The sequence below is a fragment of the Tachypleus tridentatus genome, chromosome 8, assembly GCF_004210375.1.
Source record: "Tachypleus tridentatus isolate NWPU-2018 chromosome 8, ASM421037v1, whole genome shotgun sequence".
NCBI classification, from domain to species: domain Eukaryota; kingdom Metazoa; phylum Arthropoda; class Merostomata; order Xiphosura; family Limulidae; genus Tachypleus; species Tachypleus tridentatus.
This window is the reverse complement of record NC_134832.1, coordinates 160,615,939-160,641,167: the sequence shown is the minus strand read 5'-3', so window position 1 is coordinate 160,641,167 and position 25,229 is coordinate 160,615,939. Positions and strand designations below refer to the sequence as shown.

The window sequence follows — 25,229 nt, the reverse complement described above, 5'->3', positions numbered from 1 at the left end:
CTTGATAGTCCATATAAATGTGGTATTGTTCTATTAGTGTGTATTTAAACTTTATTATAATAAAATCTCATAAAACATCACTTCTCCATTTTTTCTTTATAAAGTTAGACTTAATAGTCGTTGTATTACTCATATCAACAAAGTAATTATATTACAATGTAGGGAAATGTAATGGTTATTTATTTAAAATAAAAAATATAGAGTCAGTAATATCTGTCAGTTAGCAATGTTTATTAACTTTGACAAATAGTTCAATGACTTTTTGGTATTTCAAAATGTTTTCCTTTCACCAAGGAAAGGTAACATAATTCAACACATATGTCAAGAATTTTGAGTAACATTTCATAAGTTATGACTCGCAAAAACTACATGAATTATTGTTTGCATATGTCATCATCATTCCGTCCAACAGTTATTCACGAGTTCTCGAATGAGACATCTTGTGGTGACAGAATTAATTTATTCTATGTTATATTACTTTCAAATCTCAACTTTTACAACATGGTGAAAACAATATAGTATCCTACGACTGAAACACGTTTAAGTTACTTAAAGTACAATCCACACATCAATAATTACCACTGCATAAAATACAGCATAATATTTTATCCATTTATGACAGTATGCATAGTGGAAATATTTGATTCAAATAGATCAATAGATGTTTATAAAATCACGAATGTTCAAATATTAAATCAGTAAAAACCATGAATGCTACACGAAATTCAATAAGTGAAAGCCATGGATATTTCAGCAATTTAAAGCAGAGAGAATAACAATACTGCATCTAATTAAAGGAATCAAAATCACGAAGATTGCGCAAATTTAAATGAGTCAGAACTAAGAATGTAGCATGAAATCAAAGCAATCAAAATTATGAATTTTGCGCACAATTAAATTACTCAAAACTACGCATTTTACACTAAATTAAAACATTCAAAATCACGAATTCTGCGCTATGTTAAGAATAAAAATGTTTTAAGAAATATAAGCATCAGAACTGCTAATGTTACCCCAAATACATAGTATAAAGAAGAAAACCTATTGTTTTCCTTTCTTTCCTCCCTGAGAAGCTAGAATTCAAAGGAATTTATTATTTTTGAAACAGTGTAAATCACAACATTTGTAAACGAAAAAAAAATCTTATCTGTCTCTTCACTGAATTCGATTTTCTACATTCATGAACCAAATTGTCCAGTTGTCTTAGAAATACTCAAATTCAATTCATGTCAGATGTCATCAGTCTTACGTCTTAAATTTTATCATTTAGATTCATAATTTTAGTTATATTTCTCATAAATTTAATAATCTTATATACAAACGCAATCACAGCAATACTTATAGATTCATCAAGAGTAACGAACAACAGTAGAGTAATATATTATACAACACAGGTCAGACACAAGAGCACAGCTCACAAGGGTTTTAGTTGAAGACTTAGCGACTAAGCGGGTTTATTAGTCTCTCAAAAATAGCTGTTTTATGTATCTCTTCACTTTTATAGAACAGGATGGCATAGTAGATAACAATATATTAGTAAGTCTTCAATAAGAACCATTTAACTGTTAATTTACCTACTTAAGGAAGTACGTTTCTGTTTAATTAAAGAAGAAAATATGTATCCTCTGTACAGATTCAAGAGATTTAAACTGAAACTCAATGTACCCAAGGTCGTGTACCCTTAGTTGCCGTTACTGTAGTTTGGTGAGTAGATACAACGGAAGAATTAGTGTTCATGGCGTCAAAATTGAAATCTAAATTTCCGTCTACACTTAATTCGTGACGGATGATCTGCTCTACATCACATTCCAGACCTTCTTGAATCATATCAAAGTTAAGATCAAGGTCGGTCGGTAATACGGTGTTCAGAGATAAAAGATGACCCATTACTTGACTTGATGTATTCCCGAAAGAGGTCGTTGTTGCAGGAATACTCTCCCTCTGATTCAGTGAGGTGCGAATAGGGAAATCTCTTGATAGAGGGAAGCAATAGCTGTTTGAGTTTGTTTGTCTCCTTGAAATTAAATCCGAAGAATTTTGATGCTGTTCTGCTACCTGGCTGAGGCTATGACTCGAAGAAAGCGACTGTGCTTTCTGGACGGTACAAAAGGTTTGAGAATTAACTGTATGTTGCATGCTTTGTTGTTGAAGTTGGAGCGGTGTTAACGTAGGGCTATTACTGCCAGAAGGTTGGTAGGAGGCGTGATATTCGCCATTATCATGGCCATAAATCCCTAAATTGTAAGTAGTGTTGTTAAGAGAAGTGACCCCACTGGACAACTGTCTGTTTGTACTGGTTCTTAGCCCACAATCAACCAAGTAGGATCTATCTACAGTCTCCAGCTTCATTGCTAAAGTTAGAGAGTCTACCAGCTGGTCAGCGCGGTACCTACCAAATCCATCAGAGGGAGGTCCATCCAGACAGCCTACCAATCGATTAGCACGATACCTATCCAGTCCATCAGAGGAGGGTGCATCTAAAGTGCCTACCAGTTGTTCAGTTCGATACCTATCCATTCCATCAGAAGAAGATCCATCTAAAGCACTTACCAGTTGGTCAGCACGATACCTATCCAGTCTATCCGAAGGGGGTCCGTTTAGAGAACTTACTAGTTGTTCAGCGTGGTACCTATCCAATCTATCAGAGGGGTGTCCATCTAGAGAGCCAACTAGTTGGTCAGCACGGTACCTATCGAGCCTATCAGATGGTAGTCCATAAGTTTTAGAATCACTTGATGTGCTCATACAAGAACCCCACGGTGGAGTCGACACCCGAGTGTCCTGCATGTCCGTGTTTATAGTTTGTACTGGGGAAAGTCGACCGTACGAACTAACATTGGAGGATGCACTTGGACGGAAATCTGGACTTAAGTGGAATGCTTTATGTATTGGGGATTCAGGAAACGTATCCAATCTTTCTGAAAAAGATGAATTGGGACTCGATGTAAGTTCCAGTCCACTTTTTAATACATCTACGCTCTTCTTGGCTCGACCACGTTTCTTCTCGTACTTTGAGGTCTCCATACTAGTGGCTCTCCTACGAGCCACCTTACCAGGCTTGGCATCAGGGTTAAGCATCCACCATGAACTCTTCCCGGTGCCTTCGTTCTGTACTCTCATGAAACGGTTGTGCAGGGACAAATTATGACGAATGGAGTTCTAAGTAATAGAAAAAAAATTATAAAGATAGAGTACATATTTATTAAAGTACATGTGAAAAGTTTACCTGAGCTTCAAGATAAATCTGACTGATAATTTTGTCTTAATCATAATCATTCTAATTAATAAACAAGTAAAAATGGAATATATTATCGACGTGTGCTAAAATAAATGTGGATGATTTGCAAAACACACTTATGGATGTGTAAAAATATATAAAAAAGCCTTGAAAAGTGTCGACTAGCTCATGCTTATTTATCTCTTCAAAATTAGGAACGGTTAACATACAGTTGATGGGTCAGCAGTAGATTTACGAATTTACAATACTAGCATGCGTTGGGACTTCGACTGGTGGACAGAGCATAGACAGCCCTCGAACAGATTTGTGCGAAATTTCAACAATCATCATCAATAATTCAAAACATAAATGGTTTAAAGTTTTAAATAGTAATTATATACTAATTTTAGCCCGGAGATTTTGCTTACTTATTAAAACATATATAGAATAAATATTCGCTTATCGACAATACATAAAGACTACTGAAGTAATCGCAGTTTCAAGCATAACCGTAAAACAGGGATGTATGAAGCATGATCTTGTTCTTCTGTGGTAATAATCACCAAATAAAGGATCTTCAGTAAAAGCATATAATAACATTATACTGGAGGTTCATAATGTGATTCAAGGTGAGAGCTAGTTAGGACCACTTGTATATCCTACTATTTCTAAACTTAGCACTGGAAAGATAAAAACGAGTTTATTGTAAAACTAACTTAAAGTTAGAACCAGAAAGCTGATGACATTCAAAAATGAAGTACGTAGACGTTAAAAGTTAAAGTTTTGAGGTACGAACATGGGATAAAGTTTCCAACCAACTGCGATGCATAGGTTTTTCCAAGAGCTTATTACTATATGTAGAGATATTCTTGTTATTCTTCTAACACGTTAAAGATATATTATACTTAAGTTCAATGCACCTTACTTAAAAAAAAAATATTGATTATATAAATCAGTATTTTATGAAAACACCGATCTGTAGAAAACAAATGAATCATTATTAGCTTTGTAGCCAGATACAGATAGAACCAAATAAGGTACTTCATCTACTGCAACAAGTTATTTTATTCTGACAAGAGCTTCCTGTTTAACACTTGGTAAATAGCTCAATATCTCACACATGGTTTTTCAAACTATGCTCAGCAGAGCCCTGGGGCTCCGCGAGGAAATTTTGGAATGTTAATATGTTTTCCTAAAACTATAAAATTAAGTCAGAATACGCTGTACAAAAAAATTAAAATATATCTTTAATACAACACGTTTATCACGTATTGGGCTTTTTAATATTCTATTCTGCCTAACGCCAGACGATTTTATTTAGCTTAGGGGAAGTTCTCGCGGTTAAAGTGTTAATACAATCTCAATTAGCTTCGACCGTGGCACCACTGGTTGCTAGTAGATACAGCAACATCTCAAGATCGCATGCGTCTGTGGAGATGCAAGATAGCCTAATAATTTTCGTATGAAACATCGGTCAACCCTGAGTAGTGATGCCAACTGTCTTTTAAAAGCCAGGTCCGGATTAGCAGCTAAATCTTGAACTAAATGAAACATGACGTCATAGCTGAAACTTGTTCAAATTTGAAATGTTGTGATGCAAGTATATGAGTATCATTTGTTTCAATTTCAAAGTATACTTATATGAAGTATAATTATATTTATGACAATTATAATTGGTAATTGTTATGTAGGGTTAGATTCGTTGTAGTTTAATTATACAAACTTGGTTTCAATTAGCTTTATGACGTCATGCATAAAGCTTTCCTTCCAGCAAAGTTAAAACGGCATCTAGAAACCAAACACTCCCAATTAAAAAATCTAACTTCCGCGTATTTCAAAAGAAAGTGTTTCAATTAAATGCAAAGAAAGCTACATTTTATTTGTTCATCCATCAGGACAACAAAGGTGCTCTTATTACTTCATATCGTGTTAGTCACGGTATTGCAAAAGCAGGTGAAGCTCATACAATTGCAGAAGATTTGATAAAACCATGCGCAAAAAAGTTTGGTAGAGTGTACGATTGATGGGAAATTTCTTAAAAACATTAACTCTGTGCCCCTTTCTGACAACTCAGTTTCTCAAAAAATCAAGGATATGTCAGCAAATTGCTTAACGGAGTTAATAAGGCGAGTAAAAGCGAATCCAACTTTTTCGCTTCAGATGGATGAATCAACAGATGTCGTAGGTTATGCGATGTTGCTTGTGTTTGTTCGCTATATTCACGAAGCTAATTTTGAAGAGAACATGTTAATTTGGAAACCTTTACCAACTCAAACAACAGGTGAAGAAATATTTAAACTGATCGATTTATTTATGGAAAACATGAGATCCAATAGCAGCTTTGCTCAAGTATTTGCATTGATAAAGCTGAAGCTATATTTGAAAATTTTTCGGGCACAGTGGCAAGCATAAAAGAGAAAAACCCGGACATCGAGAGTATCCACTGCTGTCTTCATCGTTATGCACTTGCAATGAAACGAATGCCAGAAGACTTAAAGAAGTATTCAATGATGTCAAAAAATAGTTAATTTTTATAAAATCAAGACCACTCAATGCGAGGATCTTTAGTTTATTCTGTGAGAATATGGGAAGTTTGCATAAATATTTGCTGCTTCATATGGAAATCTGATGGCTTTGTCGGGGAAGAGTGCTTGCTCGGTTTTACGAAATATGTGAGGAGATAGGTTTATTTTATCTGAATGTCATTTTGAACTTGCATACAAATTAAGGAACAAATGTTGGATACAGAAAGTGGATTAAATGAAGTGAATGCTACAATGCATGGTACCAGGGTAACATACTTCAAAGCTCAGAGTAAAATGGAAGCTCTTCAACGTGAGCTAAGGCTTTGGGGTGAATGTATACTTATGGAAAAACTTGATTGCTTCAAAAATTTTAATGTTTTTCTTCCTTAGGAATGAAATTTCCTTAAGTGAAGATTCAAAAGTTTCAGTCTTGCAGCACATATCTGAATTGTGTACAGCTACTAAGGAGTACTTCTCTCCTCATTTAGAAACATTATTGTGGATTCAAAATCCCTTTGTTGACATTTTCACTGTATACAACTACAAAGACCAGATTTAGAAACAGGCTAGATATTGAAGATGATTTGCGCTTACATGTAACAACCATAACTCCAAATATTGAACTACTTTGTGAATAAAAGCAAGCCCATCCGAACCACTAATGAATAAATAAGTACATTGTACTTTTACTGATATAAATTTTGCAAGCGGAAACTTTTTAATAAGTAAGTAGAAGTAAAAATTTTTCTTTAAATATTGATAGTTTTAATAAATTTGTATTCTAAAAGTTTGAAGTAAATTTCATCTGGTGCTAGTGACCGATTGTTTCTAATTTTAGTTTATTTTTTTTATTAAGGCTCCGTAATGTTTTTTCTTTCTGATGTGAAGCTCCGCAGGTCTAAGAAGGTTGGGAACCCCGGATCTAACAGATCGCGAAAAGAGAATACACAAACCTTAAAATACATATCAAAATATTTTAATTCCATTTTTTCTAGGGTCTAGGTGTAATTAAAATGCATTTTTATTTCAAAATTTGGTTGCTTGTTTCTAGTTACATAGGTATCGAAACCCAGTTTTTAGCATTATAAGTCGGCAGACTTAGCGTTTAACCTACAGAAAACTTTGAACTATATTAATCTTCTAATAGTGCTGGAAATCAAATAAAGGTTACAAAGTTGAAAAACAAAGGGGGCCACCCTAAATTAAGTGGCAAGGATGATAATTAGAAGAAAAAGGCTTTTGAGGCAGTCCAAAATTTACAGACAAACACAGAACAGAAATATATGAAAAATGAACTTACATAAGTTTTATGAGAAAAACAGAACCAAACAACAACAGCAATAATAAAATTAACAATGCTGATTTTATTTGCAAAGCACGTACGTATATACGATGTACTATCTGTCACATAACTGACAGGTTCAGCAGCTATCAAACAAGATATCAGTTCAAATGTCATATTCACAGCTGCGTATCGTTTGAGTATCGATTGTCACATGGTTCCCTTGAGAATGTGGGGGCATGACACATGAAATATAAGAAAAGCTAAAATGACAACCATGATTAACGGTCCTGTAGTATTTGTACTAAGTACAATTGTTTGGTTTAGACTCCTAAACTTCGTAATGTGTTCAGAAAGACCTGCCTAATCTCTCACGTTCAACCTCATGTATTCGCTACATGACCCAATTGAAGGCGGTACTTTTGTGTTAGCGTCATTTATTTTTTATTTATTTATTTTCATTATGTAAGGCAAATAAATCAAACTATTTTACTATTTATGAAATCGTAGTTAAACAAATAATTACGCGACTGCTGATTGCACAAATGTTTTAAAAATAACAGTTTATGTTTAGTGAAAAAAATATTTTGTTGATATCGGTTTCCATCGCAAGACTCCAACTTCATTCACATTCACCTAAGTGTATTATAAAAAGCTTTATAATAAATATATAATATATATGTATTTAAAAGGTACATATATATATATACGAAAAAAGAAACTTTCGTGAAATAACAATATTTAGAGTAAACCCTCTTTTCATCGTAGGCCTGGCATGGCCTAGCGCGTAAGGCGTGCGACTCGTAATTCGCGGGTTCGCGCCCGCGTCGCGCTAAACATGCTCGCCATCCCAGCCGTGGGGGCGTTATAATGTGACGGTCAATCCCACTATTCGTTGGTACAAGAGTAGCCCAAGAGTTAGCGGTGGGTGGTGATGACTAGCTGCCTTCCCTCTAGTCTTACACTACTAAATTAGGGACGGGTAGCACAGATAGCCCTCGAGTAGCTTTGTGCGAAATTCCAAAAAAACAAACAAACAAACTTTTCATTAAGTTCATCATTAAGCCTAATGAAGGTGTATCAAAAAATAAAAACTATCTTCACTCATACCTGAAGGTGTTGTCCATGAAGAACTGACAATAATTTTCCTATTGGGCTAACTTCAACCAAAATTTGTATGTAAACAGTATGAACTATTTTTATTTTGTAAAACCTAATGGTTAATTACTCCTACTCGATTGTGTCAATCTCAAACAATCTTGTCAGGTCAATGCTTTAGACAATGTTGAATATGCTAAAAGGATTCAAGTTCAAAATATGAAATTTGCTCGATTGTTTCTCAAACAATCATGTTTTTCCCCATGGTCAATGAGATGGAAGCTGTTCAATGGTGGGATCACCTCAAAATCACTTATTGTTGGTAGATAGAAAGCAAACTGTGAATGTTGTTTATGACGAGTATTTCAGTTTGTTTGTTATAAAATAAATTGATGACAACCTGTTTCTTTGCATGTTCAGAGTTTAAGTTTCCTAACAATAAGAGCTAGTAGCTAATTGAATATAAGTTTACATAAAGGCATGTAAAACTAGCTTAAAAAGTGAACTCAAACCAGGTGTTCTCAAACAGTTGGCCTTGGCATCACGACAGAACATTGGAAGTTTCTAAAGAGGTGAACGATGTCCTAAACCTTTTCTTGGGGTTTCTTTAAAAATTATTTTTAAGTTTATCATAATAATACTCGTTTTTATCTATTCTGAATATGCGTGCGCACCTTACTATGTAAATACACATGCTCTCGCACTTAGTTTCAACGGAAATAAACAGAAAGCGGATGTATATATACGCTAATATACATTTTACGCAACATATTAAAAGCTTATTAAAGTTTTTTAAAAGGTTTAACGCTAGGTCGTGGAATAATATGTTTGTTTATTGTTAGTACTTGGCCTTAACTGAACTAAAGCAAAATACCTACCAAAATTAAACTTTTATTGAATATAGTTTGTACTTAATAAAAAATTAACTATTGTTACGTCTAAAATAAGGGGACTTTAAGATTTTGGTGCCAGAGACTAGAATTATTTTGTATTATTGTGTGTTATTAAGCACAGGGATACTCAATAGATGTCAAAACGCGCTTGTCAGCGATATAAGTTCGCAGACGTATCTTTGTGCCACTTGGAAAATTTTTGTATTATTTTATAAATTCTGTATTTAAAGAAGTACTTTTGCAATAAAGATACTAATAATTTGACAATAAATGTTTTGCGTGTCTCTAGTAGAAGTAATTTATTTTAAAAAGTGTGGCTTCATCTTGCCAACCGCTTCACAGTCTGGCTGTGTTACAACTAGTTTGAGAATTTCGCGTTAAATAAGAAAGGGCTAGATGCATATAGATGTCACGAAGTGTAAAGTGACTGCATAGAAAGAAGACAGCTAATCAACAATACCAGTCATCAACTCTTGGGATACTCTTGTAAGATTGAATAGTAAGATGTGATCGTAACTTTTATGGCGCATTCGTGGTTCCAATATACAAAGCACATTCTTTAGGCAACGAGATGCAAGCAATGAATCCTAATTTTTTTTTTTTTAGAACGATAGTTATTCTTTGTTGATTTTTAGTTGCATGAAAAATGAGAGTTCTTCTTCCTAAAACGTGTCCCGGAATGAAAAAGAGAGAGAGAGAGTCGACCCTGTTCTATGCCATGTTAATTCATTGGGTACATAAAACAGAGCCAAAGATATCACACAATGAGAATTAAACTATTGATAAAACAACCTATTATTCGGTTGGCACTACAAATTATTAAACATTAAGTTCTCCTTTCTGCTGGCTTCACGATAAGTGTGAGAATTTGCAATGATTCTTGCGATGGACACAGTGCATATAGTCTATCATACAGCTTTCGCTTAAACAACGAAATTTTAATAGTAGAATATTACAGAAACGGAATGTTTCACGCTGTTATTATTACTTGTTTATTCTATACGAAACATGCTGGCTAACTGTTCAGTAACGTTTCTCAAAAAAAAAAAGGTAAAAATGTTTACAAACAGGTAGTAGAATGCCTCACATGTGCGGGTCCATCTAATTTATACACCCGCACAGGACGTTAAAAACAAGGATGAGGCCAATCCTTTGACGTTTCATATTTTACACTGAATAGCCACAAGACATCTGTTTTCATGCTGTTTTTTTCGTTTGTTTTTGTTCAGCTTGGAGGAAACTAAGTTAGCTATATAAGTACATGTCGCTAAGACAACTGTAATCCAAAGGAAAAAACATACAAATGAATCCATCAGCAAACAAAGATCAAACCCTTATTCAATGAACAGCAACATGAAAGTATGGCTTGTTTGTTGAGCTGGTCTCAAGCAAGTTTCTCGAATCCTTTTTCCTTTTTGAAAACAATAAATCTGTCTAATTTTACCAATTGTAGAAGCTGAGACTGAACGTAAATAAAAACGTATGGGTTTTGTTTTTTTTACAATTAATAATCCATGAGACGTTCTAGGGTAGAAAAATTAATTATATTGTAAATTTACAAAAAAACACAAAAAAACGGATATCAGACGAAAAAAGTCTTATATTTGTTGTGTCTAAGGACGTTTCAAAGACAACCAAGAAAAAATTATTTCCTACTGCAAATGCCTCCTTGTAGCACAACGACAGGTCTTTGAACTCACACGACTAGAAACCAGGTTTCGATACCCGTTGTGGGCAGAGCACAGATAGTTCATTGTGTAGCTTTGTGCTTAATTCCAATCAATCAATCTATTGCAATCGTGCGCTGTGTTTTATGAGTCATAATTCAACGTGAAATTTATAATAATTGAAAAAGGCATAATAGAATATAAAACGCAATAATAAAAAACCAGCAGGTGGAGTCTTTGTTCGCCTTGTACGTAAATCTACCTTTTGAAAGTAGTCCTGTACGTATTCTTATCTTTCGGTAGTCGTTTGTAGGTAAATGTACCTTTAGTAAGTCGTCTCACTGGCAAATCTTTAAACTCTTCTTGCAAGTAAGTATCGTTCATCTTTCTTTCGCCGCTCGTACAACCTACTCTTTGAACCAAATAGTTTAAACTTTGATTTATCCATCTATAACCCACTCTTCCAATCGTCAGCAGTACAGTTTTTGTTCTTTTTAGCAAATTTCAATCTCTTAATAATATTAGGAAATCTAAGTAAATGATGTTTAATTGCTACAGAACAAAATATTCCATTCTCGTTGAGTTTTCTTCATATTACAGATTTGGACACTTTTCTCTTGTTTGGTAAGTAAGTAGTCGTTTATCTAATGGTTTAAATCAGTGGTAGTCTTCCTTCTGTCCTGAAAGCCACATAAACGAAGATACTTAACATCAGTATCATTGCTGTTGAGTGTTTTGTCTCTTCCTTTTTTATTTTGAAATTTACACTTCTCGGTCTCACGATCTAAGGAGAATTTGACAGTGTTTGGAGGGTATTTCAAGTCTGCAGCAATTTGTCGTAGAATCCAATCAAGCATCACATAAAGATTTTATGCGAACTCTGCTTTACTGACAATTCGCTACGCATTTTGGGCCATGGCCTGAGAACAGAATTTAAGTATATAACGTCAAACATTATTTTTATCTCGATTTACTTGTGGATAGCATTTAAACTGATTTTTTCTAGCATTTTTTTTAATTTCGCGCAGAGCTACACGAGGGCTATCTGCGCTAGCCGTCCCTAATTTAGCAGTGTAAGACTAGAGGGAAGACAGCTAATCATCACCACTCACCGCCAACTCTTGGGCTACTCTTTTGCCAGCGAATAGTGGAATTGACCGTAACATTATAACGCCCCCACGGCTGAAAGGGCGAACATATTTGGTGCGACAGGGATGCGAACCCGCAACCCTCAGATTACGAGTCGAACGCCTTAACTCACCTGGCCATGCCGGGCCTCCTTCTAACATATAACGGCACCACATGTTAGCTTCTTTTTATATAATTAAGACACTACATGTAGTTCCATGAAAGTTATTTCAGACCCTAAATTTGATCAGTATGTTCATTTAAACAGAACCCTAATAGCAAGTCCTTGGTACAAGTATATGGGAATTCTGAAGAATAATAAGTATTCTCAACCTGGCTCATTCAGTTATCAAGAAGAATCGGTGAAGTATTACCACAGTGTTGAAATTTACATTCTGTAATGGTATGATAGAATTAGTCCCATGAAATGGAAAGAATGATAATATATTCTCTTTTCCTTACACTTTTGCTCAGTACAGGATATAGATATACTGCTCAGTTACTTAAATACGCTAAAAGTAATATATTTAGTCTCTGTCCTGCAGTAAGGTAACAGTTATATAAATAGATTGTAGGTACTGTATTTAGTCTCTGTTCAGTAATAAGATAACTGTTATATAAATAGATTGTAGGTACTGTATTTAGTCTCTGTTCTGTAATAAGAAAACTGTTATATAAATAGATTGTAGGTACTGTATTTAGTCTCTGTTCTGTAATAAGATAACTGTTATATAAATAGATTGTAGCCACTGCACTTAGTCTCTGTTCTGTAATAAGATAACTGTTATATAAATGGATTGAAGGTACTGTATTTAGTCTCTGTTCTGTAATAAGATAACTGTTATATAAATAGATTGTAGCCACTGCATTTAGTCTCTGTTCTGTAATAAGATAACTGTTATATAAATAGATTGTAGGTACTGTATTTAGTCTCTGTTCTGTAATAAGATAACTGTTATATAAATAGATTGTAGCCACTGCATTTAGTCTCTGTTCTGTAATAAGATAACTGTTATATAAATAGATTGTAGCCACTGCATTTAGTCTCTGTTCTGTAATAAGATAACTGTTATATAAATAGATTGTATGTGCTGTATTTAGTCTCTGTTCTGTAATAAGATAACTGTTATATAAATAGATTGTAGCCACTGCACTTAGTCTCTGTTCTGTAATAAGATAACTGTTATATAAATGGATTGAAGGTACTGTATTTAGTCTCTGTTCTGTAATAAGATAACTGTTATATAAATAGATTGTAGCCACTGCATTTAGTCTCTGTTCTGTAATAAGATAACTGTTATATAAATAGATTGTAGGTACTGTATTTAGTCTCTGTTCTGTAATAAGATAACTGTTATATAAATAGATTGTAGCCACTGCATTTAGTCTCTGTTCTGTAATAAGATAACTGTTATATAAATAGATTGTAGCCACTGCATTTAGTCTCTGTTCTGTAATAAGATAACTGTTATATAAATAGATTGTAGCCACTGCATTTAGTCTCTGTTCTGTAATAAGATAACTGTTATATAAATAGATTGTATATGCTGTATTTAGTCTCTGTTCTGTAATAAGATAACTGTTATATAAATAGATTGTAGGTACTCCATTTAGTCTCTGTTCTGTAATAAGATACTGTTATATAAATAGATTGTAGGTACTGCATTTAGTCTCTGTTCTGTAATAAGATAACTGTTATATAAATAGATTGTACGTACTGCATTTAGTCTCTGTTCTGCAATAAGATAACTGTTATATAAATAGATTGTACGTACTGTATTTAGTCTATGTTCTGTAATAAGATAACTGTTATATATATATATTGTGCTTAATTTGTACACATTCATCAACAGAAACATTTTTATTAGATAAAAGTGTCCGTATATGTTTCTAATAATACATATTGCACTGGTGTTTCTTTCCTACTTTAAAACGAAGCTCAAAGAAGTTTATTCTTGAAATGAAAACTTTTACAATGCTCCTAAAAGCTCTTCGGTAGAAATTGTAACTGTTCATGAATTTCCCCAGTTTTGCTAGTCTCATAAACAAGTGTAAGTCAGTTTATATGATCAATTATCTTGGTTATTGTACAGCCACCACGTGTCTTGAAGCTGTGAAAAAGACATTCAGAACAGTGGTAATAGTTAATAATATGAAAACAAGAGTTACAAATAGTCAAAACTGTAGTATTCGAGAAAACGTGTTTTTTAAGACACTGCTGTTATCATGGTACTAAATAAATTAATGGTAGCGAAGAAGAGGAAGAATCTGTAAGATAGTAGTGTTAATATTTAAATTTAAATATATAATATACAAACAAGGTTATTATAAAAGGAAACTAGGTTATCATTATTACGACAAACAAGATAGGTTTGTTTTGGAATTTCGCACAAAGCTACTCGAGGGCTATCTGTGCTAGCCGTCCCTAATTTAGCAGTGTAAGACTAGAGGGAAGGCAGCTAGTCATCACCACCCACCACCAACTCTTGGGCTATTCTTTTACCAACGAATAGTGGGATTGATCGTCACATTATAACGCCCTCACGGCTGTGAGGGCGAGCATGTTTGGCGCGATGCGGGCGCGAACCCACGACCCTCGGATTAAAAGTCGCACGCCTTACGCGCTAGGCCATGCCAGGCCCCCACAAGATAGGATTCTGCAGTATAGATCACGTATTCTTTCAGAAAATCGATATATTTCTGTAGAGAGCTTAAAATAAGGGATGCAAATATTACTTGTTAACAGGGTAGCTTAGAGTTGATATTTTAAACAAATTCACAAATACTTAAGTGAAATTGTATCTTTATTTCTTTGTATTTATACCTATAGGTACTTTGTTTTTAGCGCAACGCTATACAATCTCTGTCCATTGCAGGGAATCTAACCCTATATTTTAGCGTTTTAAGTCCAGGTATTCACCATTGACCCACCAAGGGACATACCTACATACAGGTCTTTTAATCGGCTGCTTAGCTAATATCACCCAAATTTCATGAAAGGCTGTACGTAGTAATTGAAACGAATGTAATTATGCTTCACGTAGATATAACAAAAATATCCAGCATGGTCCAGCATGGCCAGGTGGTTAAGGCATTCGACTCATAATCTGAGGGTTGCGGGTTCGAATCCCAGTCACACCGAACATGCTCGCCTTTTCAGCCATGGGGGCGTTATAACGTTACGGGCAATTCTACTATTCATTGGTAAAAGAGTAGTCCAAGAGTTGGCGGTGGGTGGTGATTACTAGTTCCCTCTAGTCTAACACTGCTAAATTAGGGACGACTAGCGCAGATAGCCCTCAAGAATTTTTGCGCGAAATTTAAAACAAACCAAACCAAACAAAAATATGGTTTCTAGGAAATATGTACATTCGTAAGGTAGATATAACACAACAATATTTCTCGGAGATGAAAGCATTCTTAACATGAATATAACATAATAAAATTTCTAGAAGATATATGCGTTCTTAACTTACGTATAATATAAGACCGTTTTTAGGAAATTTGTGTTTTCTTAACGTAGGTATAACAAAATAACGTTTTTAGGACATATATACATTACTATCGTGGCTGTAACACACGAACTAGATGCGTATGTTTGACGAAGATATAACAAGACCATTTCTAAGAAATACTTGCATTAATAGCGCAGATATAACACGATAATTTCCCTGGAAGGTACGCGCTTTTTTAATGTACATTATAACATAAGAAAATCTCAAGTAAATATATTATTCTTAATATAATTATAACACATTAACATTTTAGGACACATGAATATTCTTAACGTAGATGTAATACAATAATGTTTCTAATTAATATATATATGTGTGTTCCAAATAAAGATGTAAAACAATAAAGTTTCTGCTTAATATCTGTGTCCTAAATATGGATATAACATAAGAATGTTTCTGCTTAATATCTGTGTCCTAAATATGAATATAACATAAGAATGTTTCTGCTTAATACCTGTGTCCTAAATATGGATATAACACAATAAAGTTTCTAGCTAATATTTGTGTTCTAAATACACATATAACGCAAGAACGTTTCTAGTTGACGTACGTATTTTAAACGTACGTAGTTGATATGTATATTTTAAATGTAGATATAACACAAGAACGTTTCCAGGGAACATGTACATTCTTCAACGAAATATGTGTATGCCATCCATGTTGTTCTGTTTCATCAAATCAACCAGTCATCCAGCTTATCAAATGTCTGTACGATAAAGTATCTTACGTAAATCTTACTTTCTATCTGTGTTATGGTACAACTCAAATTATAATTAAACATGTTTTACCGATAGTTACATACGTCATCCTATTAATGTAGAAACTGCCATCTCTATGTTACATCGACATCTGAGATTATAACAGATCTCGAACTACCTATTCTAAAAGGTTTAAAATGTCCATCTACTTATGTTTTTTTAAAAGAAACAATTTACATTTATGCAAATCACTTAAAATACTTTTTTGGAAAAAAAAAAAAGGTTCAGAATTCTTTGGTAGGGTGGTGGAGAAAACTCCTGTTCTGTAATGTTGGCTATGTTCGTGAAACCTACTTATGCATGTGTTTGAAATACCTTTTCCTTTTCTCTATCGTGTTTCTTTTTACTCTTCTCTTACTGGGTCCGGCATGGCTAGCTGGGTTAAGGCGTTCGACTCGTAATCTGAGGGTCGCTGGTTTGAAACCCCGTCATACCAAATATGCTCACCCTTTCAGCCGTGGAGGCGTTATAATATGACGGTCAATCCCACTATTCGTTGGTAAAAGAGTAGCCTAAGCGTTGGCGGTGGGTGGTGATGACTAGCTGCCTTCCCTCTAGTCTCACACTGCTAAATTAGTGATGACTAGCACAGATAGCCCTCGAGTAGCTTTGCGCGAAATTCAAAACAAACAAACCAAACTTCTCTTACTTGTTTTCTCTATGTAATCTTACTTTGTCATCTTCCTTTGTTAAAGATTTTTTATCTCATCACCATTTTCCTTTTTTGGATTAATTTCTCTTCTTCTTCATCCACTTCTCTCCTCTATTTTCCATTCGTGTTATTTTTCTCTTTCATTGCTATTCCTGCTATTTTCTCACTATTATCTTTATCCTCCCTATTTCTCTTTCCTTCTTATCTAAACTAGTTTAATTTACTCTCTTTTTGTTTTGCCCCCCGCTAGTACAGCGGTAAATCTACGGATTTACAACGCTAAAATCAGGGGTGCGATTTCCCTCAGTGGGCTCTGCAAATTGCCCGATGTGGCTTTGCTGTAAGAAAACACACACACTCGCTTCTCATGTTTTCCTTGTCATGTTATCTAATCTTTTGTTTTTTTTTTACTTATCTCTCTTTTCATTTTTAAAACCCAATCATTTTTTTTCTTTTCCTCCTCCAATTTGAAGTTTACCGTTTTTTCTTTCTTTCATTTTCTCAATCTTATTTACACAAAGTCTCTACATTTATCACAATATAAACATTTATAACGTATCCTCCGGCTAGACAGACAGATTAGTAACTAAATGCGTAGTTTTGGACAAGACTGGAGAAACGTTTTCGCGCAAGGGTCATTTTGAAATATCCAGCGTTCTTCAGACTCATATACACACAGAAACGATGCACATATATTCTTTTATAAATATATATATATATGAAATTATAAGAAAATGCATACACAAAGTATACAGTTATAACCAGAATTTAAAAAGAAATAAGTAGGCCTCATAAACACTGAAAAAAATTTAAAAAACAACCGCGACTTTACAAATGTAGTTGGAATGAGTTATAATTTTAGCACTATGCCAAGTGGCGACACCTAGTGCAACAAAGATTAACTTAAAATATATTTAGGGTGAATATCGGTAGCTGAACTGACACAGGATTTCTTCTGTTTTAAGAGAGCCCGGCGTGGCCAAGCGTGTTAAGGCATGCGACTCGTAATCTGAAAGTCGTGGGTTCGCATCCCCGTCGCGCCAAACATGCTCGCCCTTTCAGCCGTGGGGGCGTTATAAAGTGACGATCAATCCCACTATTCGTTGGTAAAAGAGTAGCCCAAGAGTTGGCGATGGGTAGTGATAACTAGCTGCCTTCCCTCTAGTCTTACACTGATAAATTAGGGACGGCTAGCGCAGATAGCCCTCGTGTAGGTTTGCGCGAAATTCAAAAACAAACAAACAAACTGTTTTAAGAATTAAAATGGATATTTTCAAATACACCGCGAATCGGATAAAATCTTCAAGTAGACCGTAGCTTCCCACTCCTGCTCTAAAGTAATTACAGAAAGAAGTATCCAAATTATACATTCGTCACACGGGACAGATGACGAACAAATTTTGACTTTCTCATTCCCCACCGTTTTATAAGTTACGGCAGCCATGTTGTGTGACGAATTACTAAAACATCTTTAATTCTGAAAACTATAATTTCCTCTTTTTCTTGTGTGTCGTCCAATTAAAATGAATTATGACAGAAAAAAAATAATAAGTGTTGAGAAGAAAAACTTGTTTGAAAATGTAACCCAATGTACCCGAACGTGTACAGGGTTGATTCAATGGACTGTCACCCCTTACTGAACAAGTTACTGAATCAATATTCACAAAATACTACAATCTTTTAGTCAACAGTACAAATCTGTTGTACACAAAATGTCTGATGTGTTACAAAATATATGTCTATGAAATGCCAAAATCAGTCTGACAAGTCAGAGTGCAATACGATGTGATTTCTCAGGTGAAAAAATAAAAATACTTTCGTCCTTCGTACAGTTTGCGTATTGCATATGTTTAATCTCTACAACTTCCTAACTACACATCTACTGTTGTTTTAGTATCCATATACATTGTTACTGGTAGTTTTTTATAACACGAGCTGTTGAGAAATCAGCATGAAAAGTTGGTAACTCTTAACATCAAATTCGTAATACTATGTTGTACAAAGTCTGGACATACACACTTTGGTACCCCACCCGTACAAACAGGGATACGTAGAAAGTTTTTACTGTAATGAGCCAAAATATGGATGAATGTTTTTCAGATACGTCAAAGTACATATGACACATACGAAACACAAGAATATGGTTTAGCTGGAGCGCTGTAAACTGTAAGACCGACAGTAGTAGCTTATACTATATAGAAATATTAATGTACAGCTAGCATATAGCATCACTGAAGGCAGCCTTTAATAATTTATAATCTCAGATTCGGCTTTTGTCCTGAGAATAATTTTCTGTAAAATAATCAGCTCTTCACGCTGACAGACAACAGCAGTGTCCCATATCGATCGGTCTCGATACATATAAACTTGCACTGTGCAACAGGTTTCTAAAGCTTTCCACATTATGACCGCGTTTCCATGGCTGCGATGCTTATCCAGACACAACCTCGAAAACTTTTAACAAAATATTACTTTACATAGTTTCTCTTTTACCGGTGTCATTCATGCCTGTGTTTATAAACTCACATATCAAAACTAAGTAGTGGTTTATGTTAAGTAAAGTCATTAAAAACTTTTCCTTCAGTCAAAGCACAAAGACATGTCCAAGTTAAAACAAATAACAAGCTTTTAGTCAATATAACAAGTCTGTTGTTTTACAAAAAAAACACCAAAAAACAGATGTAGTAGTAAAGTAGCAGTTCTAAAGATATGTCTGTGGAACGTACCAATAAGGGTTATATTAAAATAACATAACAAGTGCATTTCTACGTTTATGCATTGATAAGCCCAGGTATTAGGTAAAGATATTGTTGGCACAGCATATAGTAGATGAAGTGTAGATTATATAACAAATTCTTCCATACTTTCACTCATAAGTTCTTAGAATTACTCATTTCCCACCGTCTATCTATTATCTCAACATTTGTAGTAGAGAGGAGGGTAATGAGCTATAAGATACTCCCCTCCCCAAAAAAAGACACGTTGTTAAGTGGAAGACGCATTGATGGGCAAAATATCGACCCGTTTAAACACTCCTGTCTCTCAAACTCAAACTAATAACAAACAAAATATAAGTGAACTTTAGATAAGCATCTAGGAGGAAGTAGTGGTTATGTAAATGCAAGTTACAAACTACATAAACAATAGAATAATTAATAATAATTACAGTTATCTTACTTAATATGGTTCATATTGATGTATATTACAAACCAGAAACAGTTAAACTATACATATATAGAAAGATATCGGTAACAAAACTGATAGATAAACAGTTATAGATAAAAAGATATCGGTAACAAAACTGATAGATAAACAGTTGTAGATAAAAAGATATCGGTAACAAAACTGATATATGAATAGTTGTAGATAAAAACATATCGGTAACAAAACTGATAGATGAACAGTTGTATATAAAAACATATCGGTAACAAAACTGATAGATGAACAGTTGTATATAAAAACATATCGGTAACAAAACTGATAGATAAACAGTTGTAGATAAAAAGATATCGGTAACAAAACTGATAGATGAACAGTTGTAGATAAAAAGATATCGGTAACAAAACTGATAGATGAACAGTTGTAGCTAAAAAGATATCGGTAACAAAACTGATAGATGAACAGTTGTAGATAGAAAGATATCGGTAACAAAACTGATTGATGAACAGTTGTAGATAAAAAGATATCGGTAACAAAAGTGATAAATGAACAGTTGTAGATAAAAAGATATCGGTAACAAAACTGATATATGAACAGTTGTAGATAGAAAGATATCGGTAACAAAACTGATTGATGAACAGTTGTAGCTAAAAAGATATCGGTAACAAAACTGATAGATGAACAGTTGTAGATAGAAAGATATCGGTAACAAAACTGATTGATGAACAGTTGTAGATAAAAAGATATCGGTAACAAAACTGATAGATGAACAGTTGTAGATAAAAAGATATCGGTAACAAAACTGATAGATGAACAGTTGTATATAAAAACATATCGGTAACAAAACTGATAGATAAACAGTTGTAGATAAAAAGATATCGGTAACAAAAGTGATAAATGAACAGTTGTAGATAGAAAGATATCGGTAACAAAACTGATTGATGAACAGTTGTAGCTAAAAAGATATCGGTAACAAAACTGATAGATGAACAGTTGTAGATAGAAAGATATCGGTAATAAAACTGATAGATAAACAGTTGTAGATAAAAAGATATCGGTAACAAAACTGATAGATGAACAGTTGTAGCTAAAAAGATATCGGTAACAAAAATGATAGATGAACAGTTGTAGATAGCCTGAGAAACAGAAATAACAATCACTATATAGCTATAAATACATAAACATGTATATATGATAGAGAGATAACTACATAGCGAAAAATATATAGTTATAAACCGATAGAGGTAATTATGCTTAGATGAACTGATAAACAGTCAGCTAATGAGATAGGCAGATAAACAATTACACAGGGTCGTGTCCACCAGGCTATCACTGCTAAAATAGGGACGGCTAATGCAGATAACCCTCGTGTAGCTTTGAAAAAAATTCTAAAAAACAAACTAAACAACCTAGAAACTGGAAATCAGCCAATAAAGAGCTCACTAATTAATTTAGTTTTAGATATATCGTATCCAAAACAGGTGATATTGAAAGATGAATGAGTGATGTTCTGTTTGCGATCCTTTCCCTGAAAATCTGATACATAACAATTACAATTCATTCATGATAAGTGATGATATAAATAGACCTCTACCATGTCTGTCGGACTGTTGAGTCCACGTATTAAGTGAAAGGTCTCTCAGCACTGTATATGGCGGATGTACGTAGTGTAAATGATATATTATTATATGCTTTCATTCGTAAGCTCTTAGAATTACCCACTACCCGCTGTCCATCTACCTCAATGTGTGTAGTCGAAACAAACAAAACGATGTATAAGATGTATAAATATATATAAAAGATGAGTTATTACACGGAAGACACATTGGTGGGTAAAAACAGCGATCTCTCGAAACTTTCCTCTCAAAGCAAAACAAAGTACAAGAAAGCTATAAGTTAGGTGTAAAAGTTGTATGTGAAACTATAAATTAGGTGTAAAAGTTGTTTGAGAAACTATAAATTAGGTGTAAAAGTTGTTTGAGAAACTATAAATTAGGTGTAAAAATTGTATGTCAAACTATAAATTAAGTGTAAAAGTTGTTTGTGAAACTATAAATTAGGTGTAAAAGTTGTATGTGAAACTATAAGTTAGGTGTAAAAGTTGTATGTGAAACTATAAATTAGGTGCAAAAGTTGTATGTGAAACTATAAATTAGGTGTAAAAGTTGTTTGAGAAACTATAAATTAGGTGTAAAAGTTGAATCTCAAACTATAAATTAGATGTAAAAATTGTATGTCAAATTATAAATTAGGTGTAAAAGTTGTATGTCAAACTATAAATTAAGTGCAAAAGTTGTTTGTGAAACTAAAAGTTGTATGTGAAACTATAAATTAGGTGTAAAAGGTGTTTGAGAAACTATAAATTAGGTGTAAAAGTTGTATGTGAAACTATAAATTAGGTGTAAAAGTTGTATGTGAAACTATAAATTAGGTGTAAAAGTTGTTTGTGAAACTATAAATTAGGTGTAAAAGTTGTATGTCAAACTATAAATTAGGTGTAAAAGTTGTATGTGAAACTATAAATTAGGTGTAAAAGTTGTTTGTGAAACTATAAATTAGGTGTAAAAGTTGTATGTGAAACTATAAATTAGGTGTAAATTTGTATGTCAAACTATAAATTAGGTGTAAAAGTTGTATGTGAAACTATAAATTAGGTGTAAAAGTTGTATGTCAAACTATAAATTAGGTGTAAAAGTTGTTTGTGAAACTATAAATTAGGTGTAAAAGTTGTATGTGAAACCATAAATTAGGTGTAAATTTGTATGTCAAACCATAAATTAGGTGTAAAAGTTGTATGTGAAACTATAAATTAGGTGTAAACGTTGTTTGTGAAACCATAAATTAGGTGTAAAAGTTGTATGTGAAACCATAAATTAGGTGTAAAAGTTGTATGTCAAACCATAAATTAGGTGTAAAGTTGTTTGTGAAACCATAAATTAGGTGTAAAAGTTGTATGTGAAACTATAAATTAGGTGTAAAAGTTGTATGTGAAACTATAAATTAGGTGTAAAAGTTGTATGTGAAACTATAAATTAGGTGTAAAAGTTGTTTGAGAAACTATAAATTAGGTGTAAAAGTTATATGTGAAACTATAAATTAGGTGTAAAAGTTGTATGTCAAACTATAAATTAGGTGTAAAAGTTGTATGTCAAACTATAAATTAGGTGTAAAAGTTGTATGTCAAACTATAAATTAGGTGTAAAAGGTGTTTGAGAAACTATAAATTAGGTGTAAAAGTTGTTTGTGAAACTATAAATTAGGTGTAAAAGTTGTTTGAGAAACTATAAATTAGGTATAAAAGTTGTATGTCAAACTATAAATTAGGTGTAAAAGTTGTATGTGAAACTATAAATTAGGTGTAAAAGTTGTTTGAGAAACTATAAATTAGGTGTAAAAGTTGTATGTCAAACTATAAATTAGGTGTAAAAGTTGTATGTGAAACTATAAATTAGGTGTAAAAGTTGTATGTGAAACTATAAATTAGGTGTAAAAGTTGTTTGTGAAACTATAAATTAGGTGTAAAAGTTGTATGTGAAACTATAAATTAGGTGTAAAAGTTGTATGTGAAACTATAAATTAGGTGTAAAAGTTGTTTGTGAAACTATAAATTAGGTGTAAAAGTTGTATGTGAAACTATAAATTAGGTGTAAATTTGTATGTCAAACTATAAATTAAGTGTAAAAGTTGTATGTGAAACTATAAATTAGGTGTAAAAGTTGTTTGAGAAACTATAAATTAGGTGTAAAAGTTGTTTGAGAAACTATAAATTAGGTGTTAAAGTCCTATGTCTTTTACAAAACATAGGCTACAAAAATCATTCTAGTTCTTTAACAAAGTTTGTTATTAGAGAGCAAACTGGGAAAACATTTTTATTGTTCATACGACTTCTTTTTACGGTTTTCCACAAATAATTCGTAAATCCTGTAAGTATTTGTTTTGCTTTTCTAGAAAACGCCAATATTTTCACATTACGTTAAGTGAGCAGACACGGCAATGAAATTCAAACGATTAGTTGCTATATTTGTTCAATGATATTTAGTAAGTAAAATAAAAATGTCAAAATAAGAACACATTATTAAAATAAGAATGATAAGACTATTACAGCTTGTGTATGCACATATTTTACACGTCTCGTTAACATGATAATTATGTTCAATTGATGCTTAGTTCATTTCTTTGTCACCATACATTTTAGAAATAAATTTAAGTTTAAAAATTTCAAAGTTTAGATTTTCAATGATAAGACTTTTGTTTCAAAACGTTGTCCTCTACACTTGTGTCTACACAACAGACAGTTGCCGTCCATTGTACAAAGTTTCATCATGAATACTCTGCCTAAACAATCTATCAAAGAAAGACTTGACATTATTTTATCTTCTTATGAAATAGGTTTCTAAACTCGTGAACACATATTTCCTGGTATTCTTGGAATAGGTGAGCCTTTGTTGTTTTTTTTTAATTTCGCGCAAAGGTACACGAGGGCTATCTGCACTAGCCGTATAAAATTACACTTAATTTTGTAGTGTAAGACTAGAGGGAAGGCAACTAGTCATCACCGCCCACCGCCAACTCTTGGGCTACTCTTTTACCAACGAATAGTGAGATTGACCGTCACATTATAATGCCCCCACGGCTGAAAGGGAGAGCATGTTTGATGCGACGGGGATTCGAATCCGCGACCCTCAAATTACGAGTTGAACGCTTTAACCCACCTGGCCATGTCGAGCCAATAGGTGAGGCAAATAGGACAGTTATCCCAACACTCAGAAGTAAAAAACTTACTAAAATTATCCAACTTTTACCAAATTAAGGGATAAAAACCGAATACAAAACAGTAAAGTAGATTTCCAGATTCGTTCTTGTTAAGTACTAGTCTGAAGGCAGCTTTAAGGGGGCAACCGAAATCAATAAAGCTTAAATATGTAGTTAAGGGTTGATCTAATGATGACGTCACGAACTAAAAACAAAAATAAAAAATTCGAGCTTCATTATTCTTATGCTACTGAAAAGGTACAGAGCAGGAATTCCAAGTGATGGTTACAGTAGCTGTTATTGAAACGAAGGCGTTTTAAAAAATTGAGTATCCTTTGTTCTTAAAAAGGTTAATGGTATTAGACAACTAAGTGACAAAAACAAGGACGACGTATAAAGAGAATCAGAGGAAATTACTACATGTATTTAAGTTAGACCACTAGCAGCGAGTATAGATTCAGATCACAGTAATCACTTAACAGCAGTGAACCTTAACATCAGGAATATCTTACTGCAGAACACTTCAGACCATTAGCAGTAAGTACAGATTCAGATCACAGTAACCATCTATCAGCAGTGAACC

General features: G+C 33.4%; 1 protein-coding gene across 1 annotated transcript; it reads right to left on the bottom strand.

Annotated features, from left to right (window-relative positions):
* Positions 1 to 336: 336 nt before the first annotated feature.
* LOC143223831 (uncharacterized) lies at positions 337 to 3,153 on the bottom strand. The gene has a single exon (XM_076452313.1). It carries the CDS (start codon positions 3,118 to 3,120, stop codon positions 1,657 to 1,659), a length of 1,464 nt encoding a protein of 487 aa, XP_076308428.1. The 5' UTR covers positions 3,121 to 3,153; the 3' UTR covers positions 337 to 1,656.
* Between the last annotated feature and the right edge of the window lie 22,076 nt (positions 3,154 to 25,229).